A 14669-nucleotide genomic window follows, 5' to 3' on the forward strand; every position below is an offset into this window, starting at 1 on the left:
TCTCCATCAAACTCCTTTTAGCTGTGCGACATCTGCGTAAAAAAAGCTGTTATGTTCATCTCTTTTAGTTTTCCAAATCTGTAATTCCTCAGTAAAACACTTTCAACACATGTGTTTTACTGTTAATATTTGTTGCAGCTCCAGTGCTTGAAAGTGGTTTTGCAATGGGTCTCATCTAGTATGAAGCTGTTTTACAAATGTGGCAACTGTTTCAGCAAACCTTTTATGACTGTACTAATATAGTTTTTGAGTAGTTGCCATTGGAGATAAAATTAAAAGAAAGCTATGAATGAAAAAGAAATTAAAGTGCGATTTCTTGAGATCACGTCAAACTCACTACTTAGAAAGATTTATGAATCTCTCAAGAGACCTACAGCTGTGCTGATGCTAGTCAGATTTTGGTCTCTACCCTGTATGATACCTTAAAATCAAGTATAATTATGTCGAGACTTGCGTATTCCAGGGTTCTTTAGCACATTTAGTTTGTAAAACTTTTTGTAAAGTCATATTAGTTGAACTGTAAAGTATATTCTATGGTAAAAAAGCTGTCAAGACTCCTTTATAAGGTATCACACCAAATCTTGATCAACAACAAACTTGTGTTCAAGATCTGTATATGTATATTTGCATGTATAATACAAAATAGCTGTTACACGTATAATGTATAAACAATGTGCAAGGGTGTACTGCCAGTGTTCTGTCAGCCTCTTTTTATACGGACTCGTCATGCTCTGGCTTCACCCATTCTTAGATGCCTTGTCTTCTTGCCGGATGTTTGGCCCAAGTTGAGCCGAGAGTTGACTCGGGCGTAAAACCAGTTGGCTCCTCTACAATAGGAGCTGACAAACAGTCAGTCGTCAAGTATTGGAATGCACCAATACTATTAATCTCTCTCTCTCTCTCTCTCTCTATATATATATATATATATATATATATATATATATATATATATATATATATATATATATATATATATATATATGTATATATATATATATATGTATATATATATATATATATATATATATATATGTATATATATATAATCTCAAAGTTTGTCTGTGTGTGTTTTGGTTTGTCCAGCTATAACTATTAAGATCTTAGAATTGAAAGCTCGCATCCTGCTGGATTTGATGTCAAAACCTCCTATTCGCCAAGCAAATATCTTACCAACTAAGCTACGTATGTTGATGGATTCATCGATATATGCCGCTTTGTGGGTGAAAATATGCTATCGCTCTCCATTATGGCGCAGTGTTATTTTATGCTTGCTCTCGCGGCTCTTAATAGTAAGATTACTCAAATTATTCATTGGCAATGTGCCAGGCTAATGGTAAGTGGCAGGCAACTACATTACCTGTTGATGTTTATAAACCAATTTTTAATACCCTTGCAACGTCGGGTATTCCGCTAGTCATCCTACAAAGATGACACAAATTGTTTCTCTTTTGTATCTAAGGTTTTTGGCTAGTATTGATTGTTTTGCCCTTTTTTGAGATAGCTTGAGAGCAATACACTCAGGGCTGTTGTCACCTAGCAACTGTATGTTGTCATCATCTGTTTCAACCATAATGTTCAGAGTCGGAGCATTTGTGATGCCATTCTGCAGATTCACATCACTTCAGCGATATTAGTTTGATTGTCTTAATAAGATCAGTTTACTGATGCCTGTGTTTGGTTGTCAAGATTAAAAAATAAGAGAATCAACTGGCTAACCAAACACATTTACAGTGTATAATACTAAGGCTAAGTGCTTATCTAATGTGTCTTTAGTTCTATGTAGCTTTATCTGTTTTTTCCGTAAGTAAACAGAACGGTAACAACGTGTAGTAACAGTCGAACTGCATTCACTTTGGCCTGCGAAGGACTTATTAGTCTATAAACTGGTACCCAGACAGTCCAGTGTGTCATAAAAGATCGTCAGGTGTAATAACCAACTGCATGATTATTGTAGAGTAAGACAAAGTGGTCATTGTCTGCAATTAACTGTATCAAAAGCTATCTAACCGAACGTAAACAACACACTGTTATTGGTAACACTTTATCTTCTATACTAGATTTAACATAGTGGTGTACCTCAAGGTTCCATCCTTGGTCCAACAATTTTTTTAATTTACATAAATGATTTAACTCGTGTCACCAACCTTTTCACACCTCTGCTCTATGCAGATGACACTAATCTCTTTTTCGAATCCTCTAACATCAACAACCACATAGATTGTTTAAATAACAAACTTCTTGCTATTCAAAACTGGTACAACTCTAACAAACTCACTTTTAATATTGATAAGACTAATTTCATGTTATTAAGAAGGCGCCAAAATAAATTTCATCCAGCTAACACTCATCCCTTTTTCATTTTCAACAAACCAATTTGTCAGACAGATCACACTAAATTCTTAGGTGTTTTCATTGATTCTAATCTCTCTTGGAAAAAACACATAAAATATTTAATAAAACAACTGAGACCCTTATCAGGCTTACTCTACCGCACATCTTAATATTTACCCCGCAAACCTCTGCTTTTATTATACAATTCCGTGGTTAATTCCAAACTTTCATATTGCATTGAGGCATTGGGCAATGCACCTCCCATCCATCTTACAAATTTAATAACACTTCAAAAGCGCATGATAAGGACCATTCACAAAAAACCCCGCCTCACCCACACCGAACCTCTTTTCAAATCATCATTCATACTACCTATCAGTTCACTATATTCATATCGCATTATACTTTTAGCCCATCAGCAATTTTATTGTAATTACATCCCTCATACAATATATCAAACCTGATTCTCAAAATCATTTCCAAATCTCTGACAATCTTCTTCCCGCGCAGGCCATCACAGGGTGGATTTCCATCAGGCCATTTGTTGGAACCAACTCCCTAAGACTATTAAAAGCATAGAGAAGGTGACCAGTTTCCAGAGAGAACTTAGGTTGCATCTTTCAACAGGGGAATGAAAACTAGTTACCCATAAAAATAGATGTTGATTACATGATGACAAGCCCAACGCCATGACTAGCTATGCTATTGCATATTATGGGCTTCATCACTCTTCCAGCTTTTTTCTTTTGTTTAACTAATTTTGTTGATGAAATAGATCACAAAAACACAAATCATTTAACGCAAGTCGTAGAGTGTTGGTTCACCTGATGAAAGTCGGGAGTTCAAATCCCAAATAAAGCAATTTTTTTCTTAACCTGTAAGCAAAAATCTTGGACGCGGCTCTTATTATGGTTAAGATTTACTATCTCTTGTTGCAGAATTGGACAGTTTGAGTCACAGAAAAGCTACTTAGCAACCATATTTGCTTGTGTAGTTTGTAATTGAAGGTTGTTACAGCAATACCAACGTTACAATCCTCTCTCAGAATCGGATATCCGAGAGATAATTTCTCCCAATTCGTATTCTGTGAGATGGGACAACTTTAGCAAGTTGGTTTACTATAATATGAATGGTAACCCTCTACCCTTCTGAAGCCAAAGTTTGAAGTTGAGATAAAAGATTGCCATAGATTAGATTTGAACTCATGACATTTGGCTAGTTGAGCCAGCACTCTGACATGTCAGAATAATTGTGCAAATGCTTAATCTCTGTTTTATCAGCATAGTCCTGACGATCTCTCAAGGTACACTAGACCTTCAGGGTGCTTGTGCATATAAAGAGTACATAATCAACGCATTAAAACACATTGGAAGTCGAGCAATGCATAAAAATTGTCTAAAACTTTCTTTCAAATAAGATTTTTGTCAATGTTTGTAGGGCACCAGCTGGTATGGTTTTAAAGAAATCAAAATATGGACTCAACACAGGTGCAACACTCAGGAGGCCATCCAGAGGCAGGCGATTCCTACATAATCATCACAGCGATATGTATATCTCGCAAGTAGTTGGAGAAACGGAGTCGTGTTCTCCTAAGGAAGATGTGAAAAGGCTGTCTAACATGTTGCCTTCATACTCCCAACTAAAGGTTCGGTATTCTCTAAACAAGCAGAACAGATGGGAGTTACCCACTTTTCTTAAAGCATTCATATATGGTTCGAGGTCGAGACTGTATGAAGATTATGACGACGAGAAGGTTAGCAATTAGAACTTGTACGCATACATCTATACATATATCCATTTTATCCAGAATAAAATATATAAAATTTTTGATACATTCGCTCCTTTAAAATTTTGCTTTTAACTCACCTTAACATGTAAGGATAATAGTCTATTAGAAATGTAATTTGCTAATTCCAGTTTAGCCTTAAGTTATAAGATAGATTTTTTAATCATAAATATCTGACCACCTCAAAGGTGTTTACTTATTGGCTGTGTCTGTTCTAGCTGCATGTGTATGCGAATAACAAAAAATGTTCTGAGTTCATCTTGAAGTAACTGTACAATAATTTATAATTAATTTAAGATAATATAATTGTATGTTAAATATAATTAGTATAAATTATTTATATTTAATATAATTAATATATATATATTTTGACATATATAATAATATATGTATTAGTATACACATATTATATGTATTAGTACAAAAAATATATATATCAATATAGGCTATTATATAATGTATATTATATGTATTATATAATGTGTATTATAGATAATAATGTATATATTACTTTATCTATGTAGTTATAAATAATATACTGTCAACCTCTAATTGAACGCCACCTCTATTTGAACGCCATCTCTATTTGACCGCGACTTTGATCTTTATGAATCCATAATATCAAGCGACCAATAGAAAAAGTGTATATAAAACCGTAATAATAATGAATCATTTAGATTAGTAACAATTAATTATCTCGTTGTCCAATTCCAAAGTTTTTCGTTTTTTTCGCTAAAAATTTGAAAGCAACACTATAGAAATACTCAATAACGGTCTCAGGCTAGTAGTAGTTCCTTGTTTAACCGCGGTCTTGATGTTTTGAAGTACATGTATCTATATAAAAATGGATTAAATTTACATTGGTAGATGGACTTTGAAAGCAACACCATAGAAATAAGAGGTATCTGTCTCAGGCAAATATTAGTTCCTTATTTAACGCGGTCTTTCTGCTTCGAAGTAGCCTACATAATTAAAAACAGTTTAAATTTACAATGGTAGATAAACTTCCAAAGGAACACCATAGAAATAATTAATAACTATCTCAGGCTAATAGTGGCTTCTTGTTTAACGCGGTCTTAATACTTCAAAGAATATATGCATATAAAAATGGCTTGCGAATTTTGGGCGAAAGGTTAAGTTAGCGAGCAACTTTTACGCGTTTCATTTGTGCTAAATGCAGCGCGTAAAAGTGTTGCTCTGCCAAAATTTGTTTGGAAGCTAATATCGACTAGTTCAGCAGTACAGATGAAGAGTTGAGGCCAGAAGGTATTGTGGAGGGTATTGGACAACTAGAAGATGTTCGTTCCATCAAAAGCAACAGTCAGAACGCAGCTATCTGAGCAAACGATGAAAATATTTTTGTTTTAAAACTGTTAGTTTATGTTTCTGAATGTAATATAAGTGTGGTTTGTTTATGTCACTTGTTGATGAATACAATGTATACATGTATTTGTATCATTTGATAGATAATTATTATATACCTTATAAATATGCAGATATATGGCATGTTATTTAATAGCATCCTTGCGGCTTTCTTAACGCGGCTTACTATGGATCGATGCTCATAACTCCACTTCTATTGCACATGAAAGCTAATTTTGGCTGCCAACTTCAGCAAACATATCAGTGAGTGCAATGAGCTTTTATCTTTAGTTTTCAAATTTAGATTGAAATAAAAATAGAAAATGCCAACAAATTGCAAAGAAGGACACAGGCTATAATATCAATGCAAGTCAATTGCAAGCAATAGATATTAACTGGTAGCAATATTGCTCGGTTTCTCGATGCATATTTATTAAGAGATCTTTGATAAGTTGGAGGTAAGTTAGCTAATTTATTGCATCCAAAAGGTTTTATATTGCGTCACCGGAAAAAGAGAGCAAAACATAGGCGACAAAAGTTTCGCCAGTCATTTAGCTAAATTTATCTTTCGAAATTTTGACAAGCTATTTGAAAAATACACCGCTAGCCTCTATTAGAACCCCGCCTCCAATTGACCGCCACTATAGAGGAAGGATTAAAAAATAGAGTACCATGGCGTTCAATTAGAGGTTTTACAATATATTATATATATATAGATTAAATTAATATATATTTTTGTATTTGCTTAAAAATTTAGGGTTTGAAACCTTGAATGATAAACAGCATGATGGAATCCATTCTGCATACACACTTGTACATTGTACTGGCCAATTAGACACACTTGTACGTTGTACTGGCCAATTAGACACACTTGTACGTTGTACTGGCCAATTAGACACACTTGTACGATGTACTGGCCAATTAGACACACTTGTACGTTGTACTGGCCAATTAGACACACTTGTACGTTGTACTGGCCAATTAGACATACTTGTACGTTGCACTGGCCAATTAGACACACTTGTACGTTGTACTGGCCAATTAGACACACTTGTACGTTGTACTGGCCAATTAGACATACATGTACGTTGCACTGGCCAATTAGACACACTTGTACGTTGTACTGGCCAATTAGACACACTTGTACGTTGTACTGGCCAATTAGACACACTTGTACGTTGTACTGGCCAATTAGACACACCAGATAAATTTTGGTTTAAATGTGTTAACCAGAGTTTTTTATGGGGAATAATATATAATTAGATTTTCTTAGAAGCTTTACTTCAATGTTCTTCTATTAAATTTTTTATTTTTTGTATTTAAAGGTATATTTGGGCTTTTCCAGCTTAACTATTTTTAGATTATAGGGAAGACACTGTTAATTGGATGAAAATTACGGTTAATAGACCAGAGCTTCATAGGATCAACTGTCCAATGTTGCTATCACAATTTTTTCATATCCATCAAATACATCTACTATACAGTATTGTCTTTTTGTATTGAATTAAAAAAAATTTTCATAGGAGATTATACTAACTGAAGAACGAAATGGACGCACGGTTTACCACAGCAACCTGCCGCAGCATGATGATGGTAAGTTGACCATTAGCCACCACGAATAGGCCATCAGACATAGGCTACCATAACTGAACCAACAAATGTGTAGACCAGGACTGTGAGAGATCTAGACTCTGGAGACTAGACTCTGAGTAGTCTACCAGTTGAGAACCGATAAAACTAAGGTAGTAGATGCTAGCTACTTTGAATATATTATTATGACTGGACAACTATGACTAGGCCACTAAGAATGGACCACTGTGAATTGTGATGAGACCATTATGACTAGACCACTATGACTAGACCACTATGACTGGACCACCATGACTAGACCACTATGGCTAGACCACTGTGACTAGACCACTATAACTAGACAACTATGACAAGACCACCATGAATAGACCACTACGACTAGACCACCATGACTAAACCACTATGACCCGACCACTATGAATAGACCACTATGAATAGACAACTATGACTCGACCACTATGACTAGACCACTATGACTGGACCACCATGACTAGACCACTATGACTAGACCACTATGATTAGATCACTGTGACTAGACCACTACCATTAGACCATTATGACTAGACCACTACAACTAGACCAATATGATTAGACCACTGTGATTGTACCACCAGGCTATGTCCCCTGGATTAAACCTAAGGTAGAAGCTAGTCTGCTATCAGCGCTAAAACACATCAACTCAGAAAAAGAGGTTTATACCGCGATATTTGTCGTCTGAGAGGATAAGTTTTTCTCACTTTGTTTAATAGATTTTATGACATGTTAATTTTATATATCCATACCTTTTTAGTCAACTTGCCAAATGTCACAATAATTAAATCTAAGCTAAACAATCCCGTTGACTGTTGTCTACATTGGTTGACTTTTCTAGCATTGACATTCCTAGCCTCTACATTCTTTATAGGGGACGAAGATGCACCCACCCTACCCACATTTGCAATGGCTGTCATGTATGGGCCTTGTCTTAATGGTAAAACTGCAAAAGCCACAAAAAGTGAGTTAACTTCTTGTTTTAGTTGCAATGCTACTAATAAGAATGATGAAACTTTTACCAGTATATTAGAGCTGCAGAATACCATAGGGTAGAGTTGATCTGTAAACAGTTTCCCTTGAGCGATTTCTTAAATATGTAGTATGGCGGGCTATGATGTCATTGTTGGTCCTTTCTGAGAGATGATTCAGTAGTACTAGGATTCATTGATGAAAGTTTGTCAAGTGCACATAAAACATAAGAAGACAACTTTGAAAATTCTTTTTAGGATCAAACCATGCTTTTAGTGAATCGAGTTTGCTCATTTTTTCTTGTATGACATTGCTGCTATGGTCATGCTTAAATTTGTTTTTAATGAAAAACTGTTTTCTATTAAAAGAAATCAGCTGACAAAATAAATATTAATAACAATCTGAAGTTGTGTCTAATAATAAATTGATTTACAGTAGATGCATTTACTTTATGGGCTTCTCTTCCAAGCAAGGAATGTTTACCCATAATGCAGTTGACAAAAAATCGCGAATGAATGTGAATTAAAAATCACCATGTTTACACGTTATTGCCTAAACGTTGATGGTTCAATATTTGGCGATATGAGTAGTGACCGCAACACATTTAAAGTTTCTATATTTGAGCACAGCTTCTGTCAAAGTATTCATACATTCATATAGTCATTCAATAAATTAGCTGCGATGTTATATATTTGCTACGAGCAAAAAATTAACACAAATAATCACTTTCTGTTATGAATCAGATGCTCAAGCTTTTTGTGATTATCACCCTCAGTATTCAACTAAACCATCTATACATGTATATATATTTCTCAAAGCTTGTGTGGGGAATCGCGTATTCATCTGTCATTGGGATTGTCCAGCTATAGCATTATTTTAGTATTGCGCCCACCCTTTACGATGCCCCTGTTAAGAAATATTTTGGGACCTAAGTACATGCAACGCGATGCTTCCTCGTCTTTTTTTCGTTAAAGCTAATTTGTTCCGCTCCACGATATCGACAATAATTTATCTAAGAACTTAGAGTTTGGCGATTTGTGTACTGATTATATACGTTATTAAAAGATATACATTTCTCGCCATGGCGAGTTCAGCATTATCCGTTACGGTAAAAACCGATATAACGGATTAATGATAAAATTTTAGTTAAAAGTTTGAGGTTTACTAAAATACATACTAAAATTTCCTGAAAGTTGTGTTTAGTAAGCTAATTTCATTCAACATAGATTCAGCATTTATGTTACACGTCTGTATCGAGGGTAAAAACTCCGCGTAGTACACTGTAATGTTATATTATCTTGCAGATCATAACCACAAAATGCACTAAAGTTATTGTAGGTACCTATGGTTACCAAGGTTAACATATTGCTTTGTTACTATTTTTAATGATGAAAATTTTGATGATTTTTACCAGGAGGTGATTGCATTAGATAATTACTATTGGTTTTTATACCACTTTATCTACTATATAAATGGCAATCGTTGTCTGTCTGCGTGTTTGATTGATTGTCCGCCTTATAGAGTACCGTACTCTTCCGACTATTAGCCGTTACTAAGTATCTAGGGCACGTTAACGAGAATCTCCGGTTCTTGCGCCTCATAACCTATTCATCGTTTGCCGTTTTCACCCCAAAATGACGTAATAATAACAACTCTACGGCTTTCTTTTAGCTACATGACACGCGATGCTTTTTTGTCGACGTATTAGGGCTAATTTGTTTTCGGCAAAACGATATCGACAATAGACTCTCTCGATATTAGAATTTGGCGACTAAATTTTATTAATTCTATGAAACACGATGCCGTTTTTGTGAACCTCTATTTCTGGCTTTTCTTAAGGTTCAATTGCTAAATCGCTGTTAAGGTCACTACTTTTCACGCGGACAATAATGTCTAGGTCTAGGTAAAACTCGAGCCTTTAGACCCCGCTCGCGGGTAAAAGAAGGCCTTCAAAATGTCTGTCAAAAGTTCGATAAAATTTCATGGCTTTCCTCGCAGGTTGCGGGAAGTCCTGGGCATAAAACTATATTGATAAAAACTCGAATTTGACTCAATGGCGGGGGGTTCCCCGTTAGTTGTTGACCTTGTATTATGATCATGAATTGTATCTTGTAAATGCTTAAAACTATCAATAAAAGAACTGTGCTTGCCATTTGTTAAAATCTCTAGCATCAATGTCATGCGAGCATTCTTACGCCTTGCCTCCAACAGCTCTAGATCTAAAAACTGCCTTGCTTCCGTAACACTCTGTTTTCCCCTCAAATCTGAAATAAAACGCACAGCCCTTCGCTGCACATTCTCCAACGATGTTATCTGCCTAACTAAATGAGGGTCCCATACCTCACCTGCATATTCCATTATAGGTCTACACAGGGTGAGGTATGCAACCCTCTTCACCTTTCTGGGGGCCTTAAAAAGCACATGCCTCATCATACCCAACCTCTGAGAAGCCTTTGCCGTCACCGAATCAATCTGCAAGTCCCAACTAAAATCACTAGTAATTTCAACTCCAAGATATTTAAAAGCTGATACATTCTCTAACGCTATTCCTCCTAAAAAATAATCCACAGAACTATCAAGACCGTTCTTACCAAACCTGACTATTTGACACTTATCAGTGTTAAACACCATACCCCAATGCTCAGCCCACCTTTCCAACAAAAACAAATCTTCCTGGAATTTTTGGGAACTATCTAAGCTGTTAACCGGGCAATAAAGAAGGGCATCGTCCGCAAAAAGTCTTATTGTCGATGTCTTTATAATGCTACAAATGTCATTAATGTAAACTAGAAAAAGAGAGGGCCCCAGCACGGAACCCTGAGGAACACCAGAAGTTACTGCAAGAGAACCAGACGCTGCTCCCTCTACAACCACTCTCTGCATTCGGTCTGCTAAAAAATGTGCTATCCATCTAACTACTGCTGAGTCAATACCAATAAATAACAGCTTTTCAATTAAGAGACCGTGAGGTACTCGATCGAAAGCTTTCGAAAAATCCAACACTGCAGCGTGTACCGAGTCATTTCCATCCACCATTTTCATAATGTCATCTACTGTTGTGACAAGTTGGGTAGTGCATGAGAGACCCTGTCTAAATCCATGTTGGTTTGGGTTGAGCGTTACATTAAGATGCTGATTAATATTGCTTAGTACTATATGTTCTAAAAGTTTGCATGCAATACATGTAAGTGAAACTGGTCTAAAATTACTGGGGCTGTCTCTCGAGCCTTTTTTAAAAATTGGTACTACGTTTGCCGCCTTCCAGATATCAGGTAGCTGGCCAGTATTAAGAGAATGTTGAAAGATAAGAGCTAAAATCTGACTAGTGACCACCACATCAAGACTGAGGTCCTCTTTCCTCAGCTGGTCAGGGCCTGGGGCCTTTCCGGTCTTCAGACCAATTAACAATTTCCTCACCCCCTCACTAGTAATTGTAATCGGACACTTCCCTTCAGCCCAAAGCGGCTCTGAGTATGAACTGCTCCCAGAAAAAACACTTTGAAAATACTTGTTAAAAATCTCTGAAGTCTCAAAAGCTGATTTACCCTTAAAAATAACAGAGCCATGGCAGCTCTTCCCACTTTTCCTTCTATAAAATGAATAGAAAGGCTTGCTATCTCCCAAACTCAGTGGTTTGAATAATATTCTATCATAGTGGTCATATTCCATTTTCCTAAAGAGCTTTCTGTTTTGGCGCCTAGCCTGTTTGTACTGTTGTAGGTCTGTGTCCAGGCCACTTTTCTTGAATTTATCATACAATTTTCTTTGCGATCTTACACATTTCCTGGCAGAATCATTAAACCATACGGGCTCGTCTTTGTTTCTGATCTTTTTTGTGCATTTAGGTACATAGTTACTGACTGCTTCTTTCAAGTCAGTTTCAAAGATTTGCCATGTTGTGTTTATGTTTTCTTCATTTTGAATAGCGTTTGACACTTTAGAAAGTGTTTTCTCTAGAGCCAGAGTGATAGCTTCAAAATTTGCCTTAGCGTATATTTTAAAAGAATCATTATGCTTACTATTTGGCCTAAATTCCCTGATTTTTATATTTATGCCTACCATGTAATGGTCACTTAGTCCAGGATTGATCACATTCAAATCTGTAAAAAGGCTGTCATTATTAGTAAGGATTAGGTCGAGTGTATTGCCAAGTTGGTGTGTAGGCTCAGTCACGAGTTGGGTCAGGTGATGGGATAGCAGACTGCTCAAAAAAGATTTGTGAAGTGTTTTGTTGTGAGATCCAGAACGAACTTGACCTATAATCCAGTCTATGTCAGGCAAGTTAAAATCACCTGAAACAAATATAGTAGATTTAGGAAATCTTGACACTACTTGTCCCAGTAGATCGTCAAGTGGATCAATTGTTTGTCTGATAAAAGACGGTGGGATGTAAAGGCACAAAATTATCAAATCTAGGCCACGATCAACGCATTCTATTTTTACACAAACTACTTCTATTGGAAAATATGTACCCTCTAAGTGGATCTGGTGGTGATTAATACATGGTGAAAGGGCAATCATAACCCCTCCGCCATGGCAATCTCGATCACATCTATAAATACACTTTTGCGATGAGCTCAAAATCATTTCATTATTGAAAGACGAATCAATATGTGTCTCTGTAATGCATAGTATATCATATTCCGATGCTAAAACTTCTATTTCATTCAGTTTACCCTTCACTGACCTTGCGTTTGCTAAAAGAAGGCTTATTGGTCTACTTTCACTATTTTTTTTTTGATTATTTTGTAACGATTTGTAGAATTTTCTGCTCTGATTTTCTTTAACGTCTGGTATAACTGAAAATCCTCCTCTCTTTCCTCTTTCGACATATCTAGCTTTGCAAAAATACCCCCCTTCTTAAAGCTGTTGATTCTTCTCACTATTTCCCATTTGTCTTCCTTAGACTCTGTGCATATTTTGATAGGTCTTGGTTTCTTATCTTTCAAGTCAGATTCTTCACTTATCCTACCTAGCCTATACATGTTCTTCTTTTCAATTACTTTTGAGAGATGACATTCTGAAAAGAGCTTGTTTATTTCTTCAACAGTTTCCTGTTTGGTGTTGAACTCTTGGAGTCCAAAAAGAATCAGGTTTTTGTCTCTAGCTTCTTTTTGTTCGTTTTCATTTTTCACAAGTGTTTGTTTTGCAGCACTAACAAGAACTTTTGTGTTCTTTTCGATATCTTGTACTGCTGCTGCATATGTTTTTTTTATAGCCTCAACTTGAGGTTCAAGACTACCAATAACCAAGGACTTGATTTCATCCAAACTTTTCTCGATATTATCTAGCTGGGGATTACTTTGAACAAAAACTTCTCCCTTGCTGCATACCTTACAGGCCCACTTGGCACCTTTAGGCTCCAGCCTCGACAGCAGCTCAGCTTCCTCTTTGCTCAAACTAGCACATCTATAGTGAAACCAAAACTGACAAAAATCGCATTGAATTAAATTATCTACTTCATCTTTCAGTTTGTTTTTACATTTACCACACTGACCATCCAACTGAATCAAACCACTGCCTCTGGAAGTCTTAGCCTTAACCATTCTATCACTGAGATTTAATAAAACAAAATTAAAAATCAGGACTTTAAAATAAAACAAAGAGTTGTCCCACTCAGTGTCTACCACTAGTCACAGCAGTGCCTGAAGCGGCCAAGCTGCCTTCCTGCTAACTTCAAAACAATATAAAAGTGATATGGTAGTATAAAATATGTATAAAAAGGGGTAAGAAAGTAATAAAAGGGATAAATATTCATAAAAGTTGAAGAAAAATTTGTAAAATCTGAGAAGCTCTTAATAGCACGTCCTCTCAGGTCAAGGTCATTAACGCGGTCCTCAAGTAGTATGTACGCGGTCCTCAATGTAGTATTAACGCGGTCCTCAATGTATTATCTCAAGTAGGAGTAACATCTATATTCTCTCACCTTCGATCAGACAAAGACACTACAATAATTTACTTTTACATAACATATCGTTGTAGCAGTATCGTCGTATTCAGAGTTTTGGTGGATATCTGTTGGTGGAACAGTAACTTTTTTATACACACTTATGCAAGAATTGTTATTATTAATTCAACATATTCACGAATGTTATTTTGTTTTCTCAGTTTGTATTAATTGTATCATTACCGAATCATCTCATATTGTAATCGTAGCAAAACAGACTCGATTTAGCTATTACTTGCTAATTATTTCACTGTTACATCTAAACCCTTTATAGTCGTTTTATTTTTAAAGATTATTTGACCTGCACGAAACCTTTTTTGTCATTATATGAAGTTTAAAAGTAGTTTGACAAAGTAAATTTGAAACCCTTCACAGTTGTTTTAGGTAAAATGGCAAATGTTGTTATATGTTAAATACAAATCAATTTTCTGTTCAGTGTTTTTTTTTATTACCCGGGCAACGCTGGGTTGTACAGCTAGATGTATTAGCTTACACACCTTTCCTGTTAAATCTAACCAGTTGGTTTTTCGTAATTATTTTCACATTTTACAACAAACATTTGTAAGATTGCTGTAAGATTTATCGTGTAAGATTGCAAGTATCAGTTATTCTCCACTATCTTATATTTACATACATTTACATATAGTAGAT

The 14669-nt window shown here is 35.7% G+C and overlaps 1 protein-coding gene across 1 annotated transcript in view; it reads left to right on the top strand.

The window, feature by feature from the left end:
- The first annotated feature begins 751 nt into the window (after positions 1-751).
- Positions 752-14669, top strand: part of LOC137402630 (uncharacterized) — a 32977-nt gene continuing 19059 nt past the window's right edge. The window contains exons 1-4 of the mRNA XM_068089136.1: positions 752-861; positions 3769-4084; positions 7003-7072; positions 7974-8063. Coding sequence (XP_067945237.1) covers positions 752-861; positions 3769-4084; positions 7003-7072; positions 7974-8063 — 586 coding nt within the window. The remainder of the gene's footprint in view (positions 862-3768; positions 4085-7002; positions 7073-7973; positions 8064-14669) is intronic.

The sequence above is a fragment of the Watersipora subatra genome, chromosome 8 (genome assembly GCF_963576615.1).
Source record: "Watersipora subatra chromosome 8, tzWatSuba1.1, whole genome shotgun sequence".
Lineage (NCBI taxonomy): Eukaryota > Metazoa > Bryozoa > Gymnolaemata > Cheilostomatida > Watersiporidae > Watersipora > Watersipora subatra.